The sequence below is a fragment of the Trachurus trachurus genome, assembly GCF_905171665.1.
Source record: "Trachurus trachurus genome assembly, chromosome: 8".
NCBI lineage: Eukaryota > Metazoa > Chordata > Actinopteri > Carangiformes > Carangidae > Trachurus > Trachurus trachurus.
The window spans coordinates 21,852,493-21,874,654 of NC_139905.1; the positions used below are offsets into that span (position 1 = coordinate 21,852,493).

At 42.5% G+C, this 22,162-nt stretch overlaps 3 protein-coding genes across 4 annotated transcripts in view; 2 read left to right on the forward strand and 1 right to left on the reverse strand.

Moving 5' to 3' along the window:
* The window catches only part of LOC310990139 (trinucleotide repeat-containing gene 6A protein-like), a 37,287-nt gene extending 27,036 nt beyond the window's left edge, over positions 1-10,251 (forward strand). For both annotated transcript variants that reach the window (XM_083977402.1, XM_083977403.1), the window contains 12 exons: positions 179-298; positions 1,752-1,889; positions 2,081-2,155; positions 2,273-2,447; positions 2,587-2,727; positions 2,889-3,059; positions 3,153-3,293; positions 3,429-3,536; positions 3,648-3,878; positions 4,368-4,444; positions 4,583-4,722; positions 5,326-10,251. In XM_083977402.1, the coding sequence (XP_083833528.1) occupies positions 179-298; positions 1,752-1,889; positions 2,081-2,155; positions 2,273-2,447; positions 2,587-2,727; positions 2,889-3,059; positions 3,153-3,293; positions 3,429-3,536; positions 3,648-3,878; positions 4,368-4,444; positions 4,583-4,722; positions 5,326-5,674 (1,866 nt within the window). In that variant the 3' untranslated portion in view covers positions 5,675-10,251. The remainder of the gene's footprint in view (positions 1-178; positions 299-1,751; positions 1,890-2,080; positions 2,156-2,272; positions 2,448-2,586; positions 2,728-2,888; positions 3,060-3,152; positions 3,294-3,428; positions 3,537-3,647; positions 3,879-4,367; positions 4,445-4,582; positions 4,723-5,325) is intronic.
* A 2,793-nt stretch (positions 10,252-13,044) lies between these two features.
* ndufab1b (NADH:ubiquinone oxidoreductase subunit AB1b) lies at positions 13,045-16,114 on the reverse strand. Its single transcript, XM_083977840.1, has 5 exons — positions 15,893-16,114; positions 14,698-14,817; positions 14,487-14,574; positions 13,431-13,546; positions 13,045-13,341 (listed from the first exon to the last, which is right to left on the reverse strand). The coding sequence occupies exons 1-4, from the start codon at positions 16,064-16,066 to the stop codon at positions 13,455-13,457; spliced, it is 474 nt and encodes a 157-aa protein (XP_083833966.1). The 5' UTR covers positions 16,067-16,114; the 3' UTR covers positions 13,045-13,341; positions 13,431-13,454.
* A 476-nt stretch (positions 16,115-16,590) lies between these two features.
* On the forward strand, positions 16,591-21,553 carry dctn5 (dynactin 5). Its single transcript, XM_083976397.1, has 6 exons — positions 16,591-16,905; positions 17,067-17,135; positions 17,251-17,369; positions 17,907-18,018; positions 19,078-19,180; positions 20,011-21,553. The coding sequence occupies exons 1-6, from the start codon at positions 16,858-16,860 to the stop codon at positions 20,106-20,108; spliced, it is 549 nt and encodes a 182-aa protein (XP_083832523.1). The 5' UTR covers positions 16,591-16,857; the 3' UTR covers positions 20,109-21,553.
* Positions 21,554-22,162: the final 609 nt, after the last annotated feature.

A 22,162-nucleotide genomic window follows, 5' to 3' on the forward strand; every position in this document is an offset into this window, starting at 1 on the left:
CAATAACAAGACACTAACAATAAGGAGCCTTTCATATGTCATCACTAACAAAAATAGCCTGTGATAAAAAAAAAGAAGAAGAATTGTCTATATTCTGTACACTACCATGCATTGTGATTTTTTTTCTAATGTTGTTTGTTTATAACAGTGTGTGTGTTTTTGTGTCCTCTCTGCTCAGAATGTAAACCCTATGTTGGGTGGCAGCAGCGTAGCACAGGGCCGAGGCGGCCCCCAGTCCCAGGTCCCTCCCCAACCCAACCTTCGTAACCAAGTGCCTCCACCCATCCTGCCCTCTCAGGTAACGCACACACAACACAGAAACACACAACACACCACTAATCATTGCATCTACTGCTCATTATATTTTAGGGTACAAAGTGTCACAAGTCTGGTCTTGTCTCTGTAATAGTCTAAGGCAGGCTGTCTTTACACTGCACGGTTCAAGTGGCCCAATTCACATTTTGTGTCAAATGGCACAGATCGGATCTGTGAACGTGTAAACGGGACGAATACGCATAGAATCGGATATTGTCAGATCAGATTTAGCTCCCATTATATGTAGAAATAAATCAGATACAAATTGGATATCTGGATCTTTCCTGGCAATGCGTGTCGTACGTCATCAATAATAATATTAATTCCCGTGCCCACATGTTTTGCTGAACCTCTGTAGCCTGTGATGGACTCGTGGGGCTGACCTGGACTACCGTGGCCAGCTGTGGCCAGCTGTGGTCACTGCCACAGGAACTATTAGACTCATTTTCGTTTTTTCCTCACTAGTTCTTGTTTTCATTTAACATTCATTTATATGCGGATTGATACGAGGGCAAGAGGGAGTGTGAAAGAGAGAGCGCGCAAGATAAACGCCAGATTTCACGTTTACCGGCAAAAACTGAAACGAGCCGATTAGAAATCAAGAGAGGAAAAACAAACATGGATGTGTCCAAGAGGCTTTGTCCCGTCCTCACTATGTGAGCGACGGCGGATCGGATGGTGGCACAACTGTCACCGTCACTGTCACTGCATATCCCATAACAGGTCAGCTCAACACAGCCACTTTGTAAGGACAGACTAGATGTTCAATTTTTAAACAGTAATGTGTTGGATATAAACTCTGGGCACCAGATTCACCTTCGTTTATAATAATTATGGAATTATAACGTGACCTAATAAATCTCCCGTCTTTAAAAAAATTCACTAGCTTATTTCCTCTTCAGCAGGTTGTTTCACGCACGCAAAGCAGGTGTAAATGCAGATATCAGATATGGGTCACTTCTGATAGAACATGTAAATAGACAGTTTAAAAAATCGGAAGTAGGCAACAAATCAGAATTGGGCATCAAGGCCTGTAGTGTTCTGGACGCCCTTTGAGCGTTGTCAAGACATCACATGTTGATCAGATCTGCAATAGTTTTTCAGTTTATGAGCATTTTTTCCTTTATTCCAGCAGCCACTGATTTCTTGATGTTATCGGGATGAGAATCAACTTGCAGAAATAATTTGGATCATCACAATGTGCACCACTTAACAGTGTTGTCGTGTAATGCAAAAGGAATGACTGTTGACTCTTGTTATGTTTTATCTAGTGCTTGGGGGCAAGTTCTGGTTAACACCCCTGCTCGTTTAAGACCTTAAGCAATCAATTAAATTATTTAGTTATAAACTTTGCAGGTTTGATTTGTATTATATATGCGTTTCCAAGAAAAAATTGTGGTCACATGAATTAAAAACCAACCCTGTTTTTTGTTTAGGTCCCTCCATCCCTGTTGAAGTACCCAGGAGGTAACGGAGGTCTGAACCCTCTCTTTGGCCCTCAGCAGGTGGCTGTGCTCAACCAACTCTCCCAGCTCAACCAGCTGTCACAGCTCAACCAGATCAACCAGTTACAGGTAGAGTGATGGAAACATGCCCTTGATCACATATACACGCCAGCAGGCAGAAGAAAGACATTTTCCGCTCTCAAACCTAAGCATTTAGTTTTGTAGTTATAGCTTCTGATACTAAAGCTGTTTTGGAGAATTGATTGAATCTTGATTGTATGAACTGGAAATAATAACACAACTGTTATTTCTTTCCGCAGCGTCTTCTTCTCCAGCAGCAGCAGCAGAAAGCTCAGAGCCAGAGAAACATGCCTGTGGGGCGACCAACTGAACAGGTGTGTGTGTGTTTTTAACATCTCCTCTGATCCTGCCACCTGACACACACTCTTTAGGATGTTGAACAGTACAGTATCTCTGGTTGGTTTCTCTAACCTCCTGCCTCTTGTCCTCAGACACGTCCTATTGGTTCGTCTCCATCAATGATGCAGCCCCCACGTCACCTGGATCCTTCTTTGCTGAAACAGGCTCCACCTCACAAACCGTACCTGGATAACTACTTGTCCCACAATGCCCCTGAGATGCAGAAGGATGCTGCGGCTCTTGGATCCTTCAGCAACTTCCCTTTAAGTATGTTAACATTAAGGAGTACACGGATATACATTTTATAATATGTATTTGAGTAGTAAAAGAAATGTGTTTTTGTCAGAATTTGTGATATTTTCCATTGAAATGGACTGAGATTGTTCTGTTTCCTCCTTCTTGCCAGGCTTGAACTCTAACCTGAATGTATCCCTGGACATGGGTGGTGGTAATAGTGGTGGCGGAGCTGTGAGCTACAAAGAGCCGCCCCAGTCCAGATTGAAGAAACTTTGGGCTACTGACCCTCTGGAGCAGAACAGCAAACCTGGTACAGAAGAACCTGTTTGTGTTTGTGACATTACATGTTTGATAAAAATGAAACCTACATTTTTATTTTAATACTATTTAGGGAATCTATGAGCTGCTGTGTCCATTGAAACCTTGTACGTCTAAAAAGCACCACAAGACTAAATGGTGTTCATCCCACAGGTGCTATGTCGTCTGGGCTGCGTCTGGAGGACTCTCCCTTCTATGACTTCCTGTCTCCTGGCCCATCTCCCCTGAGTCCTCCCGGCCAATCAATGGGCTCGGTGGGCGATGGCTGGCCGCCCCGTGCCAACTCCCCCCCGCCCCATGGAAACACTGTCACATGGCCCCCAGGTAGAGCCGCTCTCACAAACGCAAACAAAAAAAAAGTGAAGAGAAACGTTGGCTGTGAACTCTTCTCACCACTCTGTCTTTGTGTGTCTTCAGAGTTCCGGCCCGGGGAGCCTTGGAAAGGTTACCCCAACATCGACCCTGAGACTGACCCCTATGTGACCCCCGGCAGTGTCATCAACAACCTCTCCATCAACACCGTCCGCGACACAGACCACCTCAGGGACAGGAACAACGGTGAGTCGCACACATAAACTACAGTTGCATTTTGAAAGTCTTCTGCATCTTGAACTAGTTGTTTTCACACAAGTTCGTTTTCTCTTTTTCTTCGGCAACAATTAACGTATTAAACTGACTCTTTGTGTTGCTCAGGGCCATCCTCATCACTGAACACCACGATGCCTTCTAACAGTGCCTGGTCATCCATTCGTGCCTCCAGCCACAGCGGTTCCCTCACCAGTACAGCACAAAGCACTTCAGGTATGTCACCCAGACCACATGAGCTTAAGATGGGACAGTCGTCAGTCCTGTGAAAGTAGATGGGAGTGATGAAAAAGGGGGTTTCAGTTTGTTCTCCTCTTGTCCTTGCAGCCAGACCCAGTGAGTCAAAGTGGTCTCCCGGCGGCGGTTCTGTGTCCAACTCCTCCCTAGCCCATGAGCTGTGGAAGGTCCCCCTCGCTCCCAAGCCGCTGTCTGTGGCAGCCCCCTCCAGACCACCACCTGGCCTCACCAGCCAGAAGCCCAGCCCCGCCTCCTCTGGCTGGGATGCCTCTGCCCTGAGGTTGGGGGGATGGGGCTCCACTGAGTCCAGATACACACCTGGTGAGAGCTTGTGACACTGGAGTCACTTGAAAAATTATTTGCCACAACACAATTTAATAACAAAATGTCGGTGCATTACCGCACCTTAATTTGTCTAATGTGATTTTGAACACACTACAGTTAATATGCTTATCGAGCATGTGTTCAAATATTTCCAGAATAATTTGATGGGAATCAGACGAGAGGTGGTGCTACGTCACATTTTTAAAAATGTGTTGTCAGCTGCAGATCTCTCTTACCTTCTGCACAGAAAGTAAATTTTAACATAAATAACTTGATCACTATTGTCACTATTGACATTCTGCAAATAAGGTTGCTCGCAAGTTTTTGGTGCTGCGCCTTGCATCAATTTTAATTTCTCATAGATAGAGATGACACCTCTGCTCTGGGCCTGTCCAGGTTTTATTCCTTTTCACACTTGCATTTTATCTGAAATGCACATGAGTCATGACCGTAGCTGATAATGATTTGTTGCTTGTGCCTCGGCAGGTTCCAGTTGGGGCGACAGCAGCAGCAGCAGCTCAGGGAGAACCCAATGGCTTGTTCTGAAAAATCTCACACCTCAGGTACTTACACATGAATGTTAACCTTTACACTTTGTGATTCTTGTTGTTTATATCTTATATTACAAGCGTTTATCAAATCTGTTTGTAGAGAATCTTGGTTCGTGATAAGTACTGATCATTGATATTTTTGTCTCCCAGATTGACGGCTCTACCCTGAGGACCCTGTGCATGCAGCACGGCCCTCTGATCACATTCCACCTCAACCTGCCGCACGGTAACGCCGTGGTATGCTACAGCTCCAAGGATGAGGCCGCCAAGGCCCAGAAGAGCCTGCACATGTAAGGACACCAGAGACACTCATAAACATCTACTACCTGCTCCTCACCCAGTGTTGAATTAACTGCCACATTCATTACATTACTCTGTCTTCATTCATCTATCTCTGCTCGCTGGGTGTCTGATCTTCAGTCACCATTCACCAAGTAACATGTGTCCTGCACACATAATAAGTAGAGGCTATAATGAAGTGAATCAGTTGATGGTTAGATATTTAAATGTATACAACCGGCCCCTGTTTATTGAAGCTGTGTGCTAATATAACGATGCTACTGTACACCGGTTAGCTGGAACATCCTGTCTATGACAAGCCCACTTACTAGTCCGCTTACACACACACAAACATACAATTTTACAGACGTACACTTGTGACAAGATGATATAATCGGGAAGGATGATACTGAACCATGACAACCACTGGAAAATAGAAATAAAGCTCCCAGTGTGAAGGGAAAACGCTGACCAGCTATTCTAACCAGGTTACTACAGAGCATGTAAACATGTTGTCTGGATACTTGCATAATCCATTTCACAGTGTAACATTGTTCCTTGTGTGCGAGCAACAGACAAACACTCACACACTCTCACCCGGTGTCTCTCTGTAGGTGTGTTTTGGGGAACACTACTATTCTGGCTGAGTTTGCCAGCGAGGAGGAAATCAACCGTTTCTTTGCACAAGGGCAGTCATTGGCCACTCCCTCCTCCAACTGGCAGACCATCGGCTCCTCTCAGAGCAGAATGGATCAGTCTCACCCCTTTCCCAGCCGCGCTCCTGAACCTAACCAGTGGAACAGCAGCGATCTCCACAGCTCCTCCCTATGGGGCGGGCCCAACTATTCCAGTAGCCTGTGGGGGACCCCCAGTGGCACCGAGGCAGGGAGGATCAGCAGCCCTTCTCCAATCAGCTCCTTCCTCCCGGTGGATCACCTGACAGGAGGTGGGGACTCCATGTGAACCGCCTGCCAATCAAACAGGCTGGGGGAAGGGTCAGTAGAGAATTATCAATAATCAGCAGAAGAAAATGAAAACAAAAAAAATGTAGTTATAAACACAATGGCACTAGTTGGACTCTTTCTCACTTACAAGATATTCAACAAAACGGGGTCTCCCCTGTGGAAAGCAAGTTACGTTTCTCTCTGCACATATGTCCACTTTGTTTTAGCCCAAAAACATATCAGTCGGAATACTTGAATCATGCAGGCCAATTCTATAATGTGAACAGATGGATATTTGCTTCCAGGTAGTGCTCTTTCAGACCGAAAAAAGCTTCAGTCGAGCTCATTATTATATATATATATATTTTTTGTTTCATTCATCATGTTTATTTGAATTCCAATTCTTTTTATTTTTAACGTTTTCTTTTTGTTTTCTTTTTTTTTTTTTGCGTTTGTTTGCTGACAATGTTGGAGTATGAGCTTTTTTAACTTTGCACTGAATGTGGTTTTTTCTCAGTATATATAATCTGCAATATAGAGGGAGCAGCCAGTTTTTCCAGTGTAGCTGTTTACTCATTGAGGTCCTTACCGTATGTGTGTGTGTATGCGTGTGCACGCGCACGTGTGTGGAAGTACTTTGTGCGTGTGATTTGCGTGTGTGAATGAGTATGTGTGCGCTCCTCTCTGCCTTGGCACGCCTACCTTACTGCGTTGTCGTGGAGTTCAAGATCAACAGATAGTTAAAGAAGAATAAAAGCTGACTTAGGAGGATTATCTGGTGATAGTAAAAGTGACATTAAAAAGTATTGCACCAATTTTGTTTTAAAACTAAAGAACGTTGAGCTCTGCAGTGCAAAGGACTGTAGCCGCAGCTGGGACTAGCAAGCCCCGCCCACCCTAATATAGGGGCGGGGCCTATCTAGCAAGCCCTCCCACTAGCCCCCTGGTGGGCAGAGGGGGGAACAGCACTTTCAGAATAGGCTTTCAATGTTTTGGAGGTGCCACACTGCAACCTCTTGTTTACAAGACTTAGGAGGCGGAACGTGTGTTCATTCTTCATTTTAAAGAGAAGATGGAATAAAAATAAAAAAAACAAAACAAAAAAAATGCACAAAAAAATCTCAAAATCATAAAAAAAAACTTGAAAAAAAATTTATAAAACAAAGAGAAAACCAACAAAAAATTTAAACTCGTACTGAGGATGAAGATGATGCTTTGTAACTCTGGGAATTCGGATCAGTGTTTTTGGCCATGGCGTTGGTTATTTGAACTATTCCTCTTTGTCTGCTAAATAACCAGCAATGGTTCTCAGGAAATCAAGCCAGTTTTCCCCCCCTTGTAGTTGAATTAAAAAAAAAACTACTACTCCTTGTAGGAAAAGGAAAATCCAACTTCTAGCACTGAAAACGATGTATAGGTCTGTAAATTTTTTTTTCTCTGCCAAATAACTGCTTTAAGCTGGAGAAGCTCAACACACTGCTTTCGATATGCTGTCTTTTGGGGGGTGGGAGGGGGATCCCAATGTGGGGGGGTGGAGGACGGGCTGTAGAAAACCCATCGCTCCCTCTCCTCCTCTTCCTCCACTCCTCCACTCCACTGTTGTAAAAAAAAAAAAAAAAAAAAAAATCAAAAGTGGGGAGTGTGTATTGTGTGAGTGTGTGACTGTCAGTGGAAGATGTTGTCTTGTCGGACTTAAAAACCAAGAGAAAGGCGAATCTGTATCTATGCATACTGTAGCCTCTCATGTGGCCTACTGAGAGGCGTTTTTTTTTTTTCTTTCTTTCCCCGTGTCTCACAAAATGTTTTAAATGTTTAAGTAAGTACAACAAAATGCGAAATATTACTTGCTTTCTTTTTTTTTTCTTTTTCTTTTTTAATTGCTCTCATTGCCACAAAAGGTGTTTTGAAAAAAGGAAAGAAGAAAAACCTTAAAAATCTTGTTTTGGTTGAAGATAATATTTTAACAGTGCAAAAGTCGTCCACATTTCATTGCCTTGATCCTAATTGTGTCCGAAGATGCAACAACAAGTCAAGTGGCTTCTACCTGTTTACAAATAGAATATGATTGTATTGTTGTACTGTTTTATTTGTTTTTTTTTTCTTTTGTCGTTTTATTTTCCTTTGAGGGTGGGGTTGGGTGGGGAGGGGGGGGTTTACTCATCTGAAGTTCCTGACCTGATGAAACGTGTGTGTGCGTGCGTGCGTGTGTGAGTGAGAGAGAGAAGGGGCTGAGTTTGGGGAGGTCGTGGTTGTGCGTGCGAATGGTGTGAATGTGAATCCACCAGTGGTGTTTGTCAACAAAATACACGTGTGAATAATAGAATCTACCAGTGATTGTTTAGTTACTATGATGCACAATTTTTCGGGGCAAACGAAAGCTTCAGAGAGTGCATGAACGAGAAGTCAGCATTAGCGAAGCCATGGACCTTAATTTCTTTTTCTTCATTGTGTAATTTACTCTGTGTAAAGCCTGTTCGTGTGTGTGCGTGTGTGTGCGTGTGTTTTCCCTCTCCAATATAGGTTTTTATTTCAGAAGTACTAGAAACGTCGGCTTTAGTTGTGTTTTTAAGTTTAGCCGTGAATATTTAACAACTTCAAAGCATACGTAGTGAGACGAAACCTTGAGTATTAGCCAGACTTGACAGTGGTGTGTGCCAGTATTGAACTGCTCTCTACCAAATAATTCAATCACACAAAGGATTAGTTTACTTAATTCCAGATCTCTTTGCTTAAACTATATATATATCTCTTATCTGTATTTTGTCTTGTTTAACACATGTTATCAAGTGGAACATCTGAACCATGTTTGTCATTTGTTTTTGTTTTTTTGAGTTAACTTAATTTGACAAATTGAACTGAGGAGCCTTGGATTTTGCACTTGGGTGGATTTGGAGGAAAGACCAGTCGGTGAGACAGACGGAGGTGTAGTTTGGATTTTGAGGTCTGTCTGAGGGAGACGGTGCATCTGTGAGAGTATTGTGACAGGGTAAAGTGTGTGTGTGTGCGTGTGTGTACATCTACCTGTTCTCAACCGAAGTGGAAGTTGTGTGTGTGTGTGAGAGAGTGTGTGCTGTGATTGGAGATGGTGCTTTGTTGGCCCCAGTGAGGGAGCGAGAGAAGATGGGGAGGGGTGGTAGTGGTTGTTGTTGTTGTCGTCGTTGTCCCCCTCCCTAGGTTTACCTCTCCCTGTTCACTGGGCCGCCCGGTGCGAGCGGCGACCTCCGTGCGGCGCCCGTGCCGAGCCAGAATGTAGCTGAAAACGGTTTTAAAAAGTATGAATGGCGGCCGGAGCCTCGGTCGGCTTCCTCCGGTGCCCGCTCAGCCTCAAACACGGAACCACCGCGCAGAGAAAGGAAAATAAAAAAGCAACCACTACTCATTATTGTTGTATTTTGAATTAAAAGTATTCAGCTACCGCTACTGTTCTGACCACGCCTGGTTGTCATGGTGATGGACGGTGGCTGCTGCCATGGAGATGCTCGCATCTCGAGATTGACTGAAATGAGGCGAGGCTTCTCGTTGGGCCCCGTGGTGACTCAGGCGAGGGGATGTGACTTGTGATCGGCTGGTTCTTCCTGGCTTTTCAGGGACACAGAGTTGCACTTGCCTCTTCGCTGACGTATCCAGGGTCAGCTCTCCCTCTCCAGCTTTGAAGCTTAACTACAGGAGGGGAAATGTAAAACTGACAGGAGATCAGGGGGCAAGTCGACTCCTCATAGTCTATATTCCCTTTCCACTCTAGATGAAATTACTTTACACTTCATTCATTCTGATTTTGGCAGCACTTCTCTCCTGAGCACTGATCTGGGAGAAGTTTTGTCCCTCCTCAGTATCCTTACCTTAACCATTAGCGGGACAAAAGCTGATCCTAGATCTGCAGCCCAGGAGGCTGCGCTGCTCTGCTGTTAGAGAAGGGACAAGCAATGTCTGTAAAACGCCTCTCATTGATGTTGATGTTACTGTTTTGGTTCCCAGCTTAATCTCGCTCTGTTTCTGTCTCGTCCAATCTACTGTTAGTGTGTGTGTGTGTGTGTGTGTGTGTGTGTGTGTGTGTCCGAACACAGTATCATGCCAAATTGAGGAGGGAGGGTCAGAGGGAAGGAAAGGGATTGATAACTTTTATTTGTTCTGTTTTGGTTGTTGTGTACGTATGTGTGTGCGTGTGTATGTGTGTATTTAAAAAGCTGGACAATGTTAAATGCTTGAAGAAAAAAATGTCATTTGCAAAAGGATGATGTGAGGAAAAACTTTTCAGTAAATGAAAACCACCATGAGCAATGTACAATCCCCAGGGCTGCCAAGCAGCTTCCCAACAGGGCCAGACAAGGGGAGGGAAGAAGGAAGGAAGGAAAGAGGAAACGAAAGAGGAGGGAAGCTGGCTGGTGATACTACTTTTTAATATTTAAGAAAAATAATGTGACACTTTTGTTTTTCTCTTGACTTAACTATCCTGTGAGCAAATGCTATATTATATCATAACACACACCCAATGGCTCCTACTGTCGATCAAAAGCGCTAAGGCTATTTTTTTGACACAAAAAAGGAAAAAAAAAAAAAGACAAAAAAAAACAAACAAAGAAAAGAAAAACACAAAAACTGTGAGAATCTGCTGTCTTTTTTGTCATTTTACATTTAGTATGAATACACACAAACAAACCCTGAAAAGCTTTAGTCTAACCAGCACAAAGATGTGGGTGGGGCGGGTGGGCTATCTGGGTGGGGGTGGGTACAGTACAGAGGGTTGGGGAAGGGGTGTCGCTCAGAGAGACTATGCAGTGGAGTGTTGAACCCAGGCTTCCATGACCACCTTGGGTTTTTTGCTTTCTTTAAATAAAAACAAGAAAATCCCAAAAAACTTTAAAAAAAATATATCTATCACACACACAGCTGAGATGGGATTCCCAATAATATTCCTCAAACATGTTGTGCCATCGTTGAATCGTACTACTAGTACTACTACTAATAATAATAATAAAAATTGAAAAAAAATGTATTACCTAGCAACCGTCGGGCCAGTTGTAGCAGGAGAGGAGGACAGGTTAAGATTTGCAAAGTCCATTTCTTTATCTTCACAGCTCGCCTCCTCGATGAGCCGAGGGGAGCGACGCCGGTGAAACTGCAAATTTTACACAACTACAATGTTTTTTATAGAGATTCTATCAATCCACAGTGTGTAGTTGGATCACCTGTAAACCTATTATGCACATTGCTTTGGGGAGACTGTTGAAATATATATAATATATATATATATATATCTATCTATGAGAATATAAACGTACAGTGTCTATAATCAACGAGAGGAAGTCTTCCTCTCTTACAAACAAAACAGGAAGTACCTTTTTATTTTCAAACGTCTTCCTCGGGTCATCAAAGGATTTTATCTTAAACTTCGGGGGAAACTGCACTTTTTGAAGGACAATCTTTATTTGTATGGGTATAACAATTGACAAAAACGAAGTCGCCTGATATTACAAGGTATAGAAAACCAACTCCAGTGTGCTCTAATAATGAATGTCTCCTCTGATGCTGTCTGTCTGTTTTGGTTTCATTTAATCTTTATTCTCCTTCCTTTGTTGCTTGGTTTGTTCTGTATTTTTTTTTTCTCCTCTTATTTTTCTGGATTTTAGTGCTCTTAAGAGAATCTGTACTAAGGTGTAGAGTAGTAGGTAGTAGGTCTTCTGTTGGCTGTACTCGTATACTGATTACTGTTTGTAACCCTCTGGCTCCTGCAGCCAGCATACAAAGCTGTATAACTTGGGTACAACCCTCAATAAAAGACTAACAATTACTCAGTGGTTGGAGTGTTTATTTCTCCTGCAAGAGTTTGTTTTCTACAAGAAATCTAATGTTTCAGGTAAAAATTGTATTCAAATGAGTAAGGATTTACTGAGAAACAAATCCAACATGAAAACTGCAGAGGACAAAACCTTTCTGGCCCAAAACAAGTCGGTCTCTAAGAGCACAGATTTAGTACATTTCCCACAGATTTCTAAATCCACAGCTCCAGTTTGTAATAAAAGGTTTTCCGTCATGTTTCAGCCTTCAACTTGAAGTATTTTCTCAGACTGGAAAGTAGGTGAATAATTTTTCTTCAAAATCTGAACAATTTAGGAAATTGGACTTGAAAGCTTTTAAAATGTGTTCAAATGAGTTTTTCCTCTTTTCTTGGTCAAAAAACATTTGGCCACTGCTGTTCTGTTTCCAGCCCAAGTCTCTTCATGGTTTTCCTTTTACTATTTCAGATGAACAGTTGTTCTGTTAATATTTGAAACATGCTACTAAAATACAATTATGGTAAACATGCTCGGCTGGTAGAAAGTCCCTCTCAGAAGGAGATGTTGTTACTGGACAATAGTGAATAATGTATTTAATGTGATCATCACCTTGATGCTGTAGTAGTGGGTTCAGGTGGAGCTCAGTTTCATTACATCCTGTCCTGATGGGCAGCTTGTTCATTTAACCGTTATCAACTTAAGTCTTAATGCTTTATCATAATTTGTTGATTGCAAAGTAATAAAATGTACAGATTTATTGTGTAAGAGATGGGATAGAGTCGTACAGAAATATGAAATAAATACTCCACTAAAGTAGAAGTTGTACTCGAGTACCTGAGTAGATCATGAGTAGAGTTCCAGTGATTTGATCACCAGTGTTTTTCTGTTTTGGCTCAAAAACAGTTTGATAGTGTAGCTTTGGGGTCTAAGTGAGTATTGAAATACGGTACTAAATGTCATATTTTATTATGTGACAATGCCAATATCGTATCAATAATTTAATTATACGAGTAATAACGAGTAATCATCACTGAAGAAGAAATAATTAATTACTTAGTGGCAGTGGTTTTGTGCTGTCTCTGAGCCTCCAACCAGTGTTAAATCCTTGGTTCAGATTGCACGATGAGTATTTACTGTGATGTAGGATGTTATAGGAACTGTGAAATACAGATGCAACTGCTCTGATAAAAAAAAAAATCTGTGCTTTTGAGAGTTTTTCTAAAAAGACTTTTGGAAAAAGAAATCCCAATGTATCACCTTGGTTACAGAATCGAAATATAACACCTTCACGATTCCCAACATACAGCCCTACTGAGAGCCTCTCACTTCATTCATTCAGTGGTGCACACAAGTTTTGGAAATGGCTTATGTTAAAAAAAAAAAAAAACTATCTGTTGATCTGCTCGCTGCAGACTGTAACATGTCTGAATGGAACTGTTGACATTTAGAGGATCTTTGTGACCTTTATAGGCTGAAAAAGATTTTGTTTATCTCAGCTTTTTGGCGTCGTATCAAAGCGAGTTGACATTTCCTCTGACAGCCTAACGATACGGTGTGTTCAAGCTCCTAAAACCTAACAGGGGCATTTCCAAATATCAGTCATGACACACACAACTACACAGCATGTGTCTTTATTGATCTATTCATGAGAAATTATACATCTGAACCACAGGGTGGAGCTGAAGAAGAGAAAGAAAAAGAATCATAACTGTGATAGAACCTTGTTTAATATTTTGTGGTTTTATCTCCGAGCTCCCAAAGCACATGTTCATTTAAATACAGTTAAACACAAGACACGGCAGCACGGTGCCATAAGTGACAGAAGAGCTGACGAGGGGGAGGAAGTGGGATTTGTTTTGGCGCCCATCTGCTTCACAAGTTCTTCCTGTGATGGTCACGGTGGGGACAACCTCTGTGGAAAAAGAAGAAATCCAACCAGTTATTAAATGAGAAAGAAGAAATAGCAGACAGAGAGCAAAGATAAACAACATGGAGACTTACCTCTGTAGTAAGCCATAGAACTGATTATTCATAAACATCCTTCTTGTCTGCGATGTACTGTACAATCTCCGCAGGACTCATCAGCTTCTCTGCTTCTGCATCTGGGATCTCAAAACCTGAGCAGCAAACACAGCAACAGTGACTAATATTAGAAAGAATATCAACATCCGGTGCTGGTGCCCACATTAAATACAAGATCACTGATAAACCAGCTGACCACTCTGATGCCACAGGAAATACCATCACATATTCTCCTCATATGTTCGGAAGATAAACTAAATATTTTTCATTCAAGTTGATTTAGCAGCAAATTGATTATAAATTCCTGAGCTCATATTTAAAACTAAAACAACACATCATAAATCTGACAACAGGCCTTTTTAAGGAACTCGGGCAAAGTTAACAGCTTGGAAATGCATGTTTTTCACAGGAGAAGGAATGGCATATTCTTCTGACCAAATGCAAAAGGTATACTCAAAAAACTGCACACATGGAGGAGGTCTCCTTGAGAGAGGACCCAGACTGTCAAGTGACCTTCAGTTAAATTTGGAATGACAAAAACCTGTTTGTGCTGTGAATCTGAATTTCCAAGAGGCACCTTTGACATGTTACGACTAGCTGGTGTCCTCTAACCCCAGCCTTTATTTAGGTCCAGCATTTCATGGCTTTCACCCACAACACCTCCCCATCACCATCAGTGTGCAGCCGCAGGGCGTCACAGTATAATACATGATCAGTCTGGAATTCTTTTGGCTTGAAATGAGCTCTTAAATTAATGTCAACAAAACACAGCTCACTATACAGTAAATGCAGCTAGGTTCATTTATAATCACAGAGGTCAGTTTCCAAACTGCTTAAGAAGGAAATGCAGCATCTTTTAATCTCTTAATACAGTTTTTTTTCTCTCTAAGTCTGTTACCACTGTGGTTATCTGTGCAGCATCAACATCCACAAATCAGAGCAGTGTGGGCATCACCTCTGCACAACAGTGACATCAAGTGATCGTGACAGAAAAGCAGCTACACGCTCAGATCAGCGTGTCGTCAGTACACTCACCAAACTCGTCCTCCATGGCCATGATGATCTCCACCTGGTCCAAGCTGTCCAGACCCAGGTCTTTCATGAAGTGGGAGGAAGTCTGCAGCTGTGGAGCAGAGATGAAGGTTGGGACCCGGTTAACACAGCAGCGATAAAACATCATTCAGAGTAGACGCTTGATTTTCAGGCCATCTCCGACACAGACGGACCAACCCGCCCTGACTCTCACCTTCTCTGGGCTGATCTTGTCGTAGAGCTTGAGCACATACATGACGCGGTCTTTGATGGTCTCTAGGGTGAGGGGGGGCAGGTCTCCATACTGTCGGCAAATGACGCCCACCGAGGGGATCTGAGGAGGAGGAGGCGGCAGAGGGTCAGGGGTAAGAGGTGGTGAGGTGGAGGACAGGCAGGGACCGTTCAGCACACAGGGGTCAACCTGGGGCAGCGTCTGCTCGCCACCAACTGTGGGTCAAACTACTGCAAAGACAAACTGTAAACATGCTGTCCCCTCAGAGAGTGTGCTACATATAACAATGCAGGAGAGTCTGAGATGTCCAGTGCAGGGTGTGGACAAGATCTCTGCTTTGATACAACACAAGACACATTTGATATGTTTTAGGTGGTGTTGTATTAGCCTCATGTGCATCATCTCAACCAGGTCAGACAACTTCAATGCTCCATCTCCTTGCACTACACTACACTAACACCCAATGCAAAACAAAGCCAAATTCAAACATTTGCAATGCTGTTTAAGGCTAAATCACTGAGCTGAGCAAAATCACTGAGCTAATTTCTCAGGCATATAGTGAATTAAGTGTTATTCACTCCATTGTTGTGGTTCCTTTTAATGCATATTCCTGGATTATTCAGCACTTTAAATATTTTTACCTGACTTAAACTGTCACATAACAGTACAGTCATAACTTATCATGCTGCAAATATCCCAAAAAATTTACAATTGAACTAATCACATCATGCGTCAGGCGCAGCCCACAACTGCGTGATGCTCATACTTTTGCCATGGGAGCAGCCGGCTAAGCTAACACTATCACTAAGTGTTGTGTAAACCACACAATGATAGAAGGCGCTTAGGTTAAGCCTGCTCTCCCAAATGACTGCAGGTGCCAGAGAGGAAACAACACAAACGCGTGTGTCAATGAACTCACTAACTTTGCTAACTAGCTAGCTAACTAACTAAGCAGCAAAAACATGGCTGATGTATAAGCAGAAATAAAACACGTTTCTTGTATTTCAGAGAGGGGTTTGCGAATTGCAGATGCTCGCTAATCTCTTGCTGAACTGTTTGGATGCAAGCATAAACTTTAAACACGCAAGGTTAGCCCGACGGTTTTGAAAGACGTCGGTAGGTCACAGCGGAGCGCCGCTCGCTAGGCCACGACGGTTCAATGTTACCGGAGACTCACCCGGCTCTGCTCCAGCCACCGCGTCCTCCGGCTGTCTGCGGCGAAGGAGAGGGGTCGGTGGAGGGCTGTTGTTGCCGGTGCGGCAGCGGCTCGGACTGCCAGGTTGCCGGAGCAAAGCCTCAGCGAGGGCCGGGCGAGCGAGCGGACACACTGCTGCAGGACACGGGCCGCCATGACGGAGAAAAGTAAGCAGCGTATCCCGGCGTGCAAGGCGAAGAAGAAACGGGGTCAAGGGCTCCGCAGTACGCATGCGCACGCCACAAGCCCTGTCTTTATTCTGTGTGTTTTTATTTTTACTTTATTGAAGTCTACAGTGTTATTTCAGTAAGTTAGTTGAAAAAAAAAATATGATTGAAATATATAATTTAGATAAGGCTTGATAGAAATGTTCAAGTAATATTGCTTCACCTCAGGGAAGATGAATCGAACACCGAATCATTTACGGCTTAGTTGTTATGATTATCGAGCAAGAGATACGATAAGATGTGTATTATTATTTTTTTCAATATTTTGTATAATTTATAACGATTGAGAAGATAAACTTAAATACTAATTTAATTCCGTTTTTTCATACACAATAAAAATAATCGATGATTTTGTCACTCAACTCATATAGTCTGAGACTCTGCTCATCAGTCAGCTGACAACAGTATGTAACAGAAAGAAATAACCCCTTTCAGTCGCTAATGAGGGCACAATGTGATGGTTTTTCATCAGCAGGTCTCTAGGTGAACTTTGTAAGCTATATATATGGTGACATTATCAAATTTATATACTAATAGTAGAGGATAGTTTTTCATGTATGATAATCCCCTGATCCACACTCCAGTCCAGGCGGTGGCGGTAGCAAACACCAACGGAGGAGAAGACGGCGCAGAGCAGGGCAGCGAGCAGATAGATGCGACAGATATTATTAACGAGTAATCATCACTGGATTAATTATTTTTTTTACCTCATTTTAAACCATGGAGTTGTCTGAAATCCTGTACAACAAGGCGGAGTACATTGAGACGGTATGAAGTTCAGTAACGAGTAACGTCCGTAGCTCGGTTGCTATCAAGCTAGCCGCCGGTGGCGTTGGGCGTTGGACAACTGAAAACATACACACAGCTAGAGAAAAACATACAAAACGCCTTTGTCCCGTTACTAACCACTGCTTTTGTTTTATTTTTAGGCTTCTGGTAACAAAGTGAGCAGACAGTCGGTGCTGTGTGGGAGCCAAAATATCGTCCTCAATGGCAAAGTAAGAAAATGACAACACTACGTCTAGCTAAATATGTGTCAGAGCATAGCCTATGTTACTGTCAGTGTTATCTTAAATTGTGGTGTGTGTGTCTGTGTGTGTGTGTGCCCTACAGACTATTGTCATGAATGACTGCATCATCAGAGGAGACCTGGCTAATGTCAGGGTGGGCAGACACTGTGTTGTCAAGAGTCGGAGTGTGATCAGACCACCTTTCAAAAAATTCAGCAAAGGGTAAAATATCTTCCTCTCTAGAGCCCGTTGTCAGTCATTGTTTAAATAAATGAATGATCATGTTGGTAAACAATATAATAATGTCTTGGGCATGTAGGCATATAAAGGATCCACTGACTGCATGTATGCAAATTTGACATAGATGTTACAGTGGAGTTTAAGAACAGGGAGAGACTTGTACGTTCTGCAATCAAATGTTTTTCACTTGTAAATCTCAGTGCCAACACAAACATCACTCAGTTACAAGGCGTCATAACAATAATCTAGAGATTGCATGTTTACTATCACAAGACTACATAAAAAAAAGCAAATCTTGCACTGTGGAGAAGAAGCAATTCATTACCAGCAACTTGATTCATTTTTTGTCAGTCAGCTTATCAATGAATCTATTAATTGTTTGAGCTCTGAGTTGTAATCTGGCCGTACTGTTAAGGCTTAAGCAGATGTTCAAACACTGGGATGATTGTGTACTTTGTGTGCCTGATTTTTCTGGTGCTGCTTCTCTGTGTTCCTCCAACCCTCCCTGTCCCGCTCCAGAGTGGCGTTCTTCCCCTTACACATCGGAGACCACGTCTTCATCGAAGAGGACTGTGTGGTCAACGCTGCACAGATCGGTTCCTATGTCCACATTGGCAAGAACTGTGTCATAGTGAGTTGGATGAAAACACACACACACACACACATACACACAACTGAGCTGATAGATAGACAGAAAGCTGAAACCAAGCTGAGAGAGGACATAAACAGCAGCAGTGTGTCCTCTTGCCTTTGGTGAAACAGTCACATGGTAGTCATGATCAGATGAACTGAACGCAGCAGCAAACTGCCCCAGGCCTCTTTGATCAGACACAGACACATTAACAGACCTGGGTTGGAATGTGAAATGAAAAACACTGTTTGAATTCCAGTTTTTAATGTAATGGCAGCTGAGTTGATATGTTACCCCAGCAGGAGCACATTACATGAACCAAAACCGCCCTGAAAGATTACGCAGCTGGTGCAAAATCAGGATGTTATAAAACTTTAACAATTGTGAAATTTACAGTGGATATGCTGCTTAGACGTACTCCATTAGCTGATATTATGACAGTATTATGCCTTGTATGAATAACAAAAATAACAAGACTAGGTCAAAACTGAAGTGCATGCCTGGGCTGTGTTCATAAGCTGTTTGCATCCAACCTAACTGTTTGCCTCTCTGTGCTCACACACAAGTTTTTGATAGCTGTTTTTTTTTGTCATCTGACAATGGAACAAGTTTGAAATAGTGACTGAAACACGGCCCGTTAAGTCTACATGTTAACTTCCAAGCCATTTCTTAGCTGTTTGATGTGTCATGGCCAAAAAATATTTCAGATAGCACATCGTATGTTTAGGTATTCAGATGTTTGTTTGCATTCGGAAAATACAAATGTGTTCGTTATATATTTTAAAGTCATTTAAATTTATCAGCCAGAAAATACCCTGGAACTTGTTGGTCTTTTGTGCAACAAACGTGTCTGATTGTAGGTACAAATGTGATTTCATATGATCAGCTCAGCTCAGTTTTCCTCCGTTACTCACTGTTCTATTGTTCTGAACGGCCAGCAGCCGTTGTGCAGCGCTGTTCAACAGACAGGATGCAGAAAACACTTGCAGGCAGTGAAAGAGTTTGACTCAGAAGAGGTGCCTTAACTAGTTTTTGCCTGTGTTGCGTGTCGTTGTTCAGGGTCGTCGCTGTGTGCTGAAGGACTGCTGTAAGATTTTAGACAACACCGTGCTTCCTCCTGAGACAGTGGTGCCACCTTTCACCGTCTTCTCTGGATGCCCAGGTCAGCCACACCACCACACACCCAACCAGTCCACAGTGTGTCTCTCTCTCTCTCCATATATATAGAATTAAAAAAAATAATAATAATAATCACACAATTTTCTATGGAACTGTGCGCCATGGACGTGCACGAAAAAACAAGCACATCGCACTGAATTTTAATCTCTGTAAATTAAATGTAACGTAGACCGATCGGTTCATTGTAAAACATTAATTTATTGATGTAAATGAGGTGATTTATGTACATACAGAGCCCCGAGGCAGCGCTGCTCTTCTGTCCAGTTCACACATGAAGCTTCACTTTTCATTCAAACAAACTAATCAACAACCAAACAAACATTCAACAACTAATCAGTGAAACCAACATTTATCTAAAAAGAATTAAACCAGCCAGTGGTAAACCTAAGTTAACCAGCTCTCTTTCTTACCCCGCGATGACGACGCAGGCCGACCACCTCAGGAGGCCGCTGGTCCCGGTCGCTGCTCCCACTGGTGGAGCGTCACATCTCCCAAAACGTCTCAGCATCTTCCAAACAGGCGTCATTTGGATAAACTGACTGTATATTGGGGCTCTAAACGGTTAATTACTCACATGAAAAAATATTAAAACATAATAAAGTGACGAATAACAGCACTACAGCTGGTACCTACATCGCTTTGCCTGCACACGTCACCAAAGCTGGGTCAGCCGCCACCAGAAGTAGCCTAAACAAAACAACATTAATTGCGTTAAATGTTTTATAGCGCATTAAATGTTTAAAATGAATCGCCATAATTAATGCGTTAACTTTGACAGCACTCGTATATAAAACATTTTTTCCCCTCTCCCAGGTCTGTTTTCAGCAGAGCTCCCAGAGTGCACGCAGGACCTGATGATTGATGTAACCAAGAGCTACTATCAGAAGTTCCTGCCTCTCAGCCAGATCTGAGACCCTCCCTCCAAACCTTCAGCAGGGTCCACACCCTTTCCGGCCAGTTCCAGGTCAGGGTTTGGTTCTGACTGTCAGACTGAAATGGACTCTGAAACACTCGCTTCACCCCTCCCCTGCCAGAGGCCTTGAGTTTCTCTGCCCATGGAAAAACAATTGGTCCTGATTAGTTCCTGGGTATGATTCTGGGTTTTGACTATGAGAAAATCACATAGCTAAAGCAATCTGATACAGCTGCAGGTCTGCAGTACGAGTAATAATAATAATTATTAATAATAATACTGTAAAGACCTAATCAAAACTCATTTAGTTGATTTCTAGTTCCTATGCATATTTGGGATATTCTAACGAAATCATAAATCACTTTTCCTGGTCAGTGGAAAAACTCAAGGTCCTCTGCTTGGCTTCTGACGACCACAGAGGCCCAGACGAAGAGAGAAGCCCAAGTGTTGGACGCTGTCGCTCTTTGGCAGCAGCAGTAGGTGAAAGGGTGGGGTGGGGTGGAAGGAAAGGAGGTGAAGGGTGGAGGTGTTTGAAGGATGTGGGGACACAGCTTGTAACATACTGTACAACATCCATGGACCAAAAACAGTAGGCACCACAGTTATGTTTTTGAGGACACTGGCTGCAGCGGAGCATTATTCATATCCACAGTTCAACTGGACAACAGCAGCACAGTCAATGAAGACGTTGTTTTAGTCCCTGTCGTTTCAATTTTTCTTTTTTTTATGTTAAAGATTGTATGCTTGTTTGCTTTCTCCTTTACTTGCTAAAGCAATTTTTCATGAATTCACTTATTTAATTTAATGGTGTGGAATTTAATTTTGTTAAGTTTCAATCAAATCAACAGCAGCAATTGATTTGAATATGTCGTGGTCGCAGGATGGGCCTCTGTGCTTCTGCCTCTGTCAGTTTCCTGTCAGCATACATCAGCCAGGTCCAACATATCCATTAGTGAAGCTGATAAATAAATATGAATGCTCAAAAATCTGCCTGTATCTTTTCTTAGCTTTTAAGATACCATGTGGAGCTGTGGAGAAACATGTTAACCAGTGGGTCCTGGGATGTTCATGTATGCGCTCAAGGCTCGAGCAGCGTATAACCTCCATGTGCTTCACACTGGTCTGCTGTTGTAAATCAGAGGTGGGAAGTGTAAACAGCACATTGGTAAAGGCAGGGAGGAAAAATGTAAACGATCTCGGTTTTACAGATGTTTTACGAGGAAACATGGGTCTAGTCGTAAAAACCCTCAACGTTACTGAGTGTGTTTTTGGTGGGGAAAGACAGAATGTAAACACAACCTTTGTTTACAAGGAGATTCAACAGGGCACATGTAACCTAGTCGCCAGCACTTTTAAAGGCGCTCTGTGGAGTTTTCTTGCGTTGTGTTGTGTTTATATCCAATGTTGCTCTTAAAAAAACTGTGTATCCTTCAAGATTTTATGTGAATGGGTTTTCTCTCACCAAACACTTGCAAAGTCGATATTTCAAAACAGGAACCCACTCCATACTGTTAATACAGGTAAAAACTTGAAGCCACAGCAGAAAGACTCATAGAAAGAAAGAACTGGACGGACTCAGGGCTGTTAAGTTTACCTGAATGTTATCATGATGGGTTAAATGCTGGACTACAGGATCACACAGATTCTACAGGCTTTTTTTTCTCGTCTCTTCATCATCGACACTTGACATGTAGATAAAAACTGATTGAGTCTTACCAATGCTGTCGCCTGGCTCCACCTAGAGGCATGTAGTGGGACTTTCTCTCTAAGAAAAGTGCTGACCCTCAAATATTCAGATTATTTCTGTTGACCTTAAGTAGCTCAGTCCAGAAAAGAAGTCACCCCAAACCGTGAAAACACAGCTCTCTTCAAAACAACCCCAAACCGGAATCACTTACAGCTCCACAGTATTTCTAATAATCACTTCACTCACCAATAAATATCAACTACTGTATATCAAGTCTGCACAAGGAAAACAAATGAGGTGAACACTAAAAAGGATTTTCTAAACCATACAAAACAATCTGTCAGATTTGACTTGCTTTTTCATCA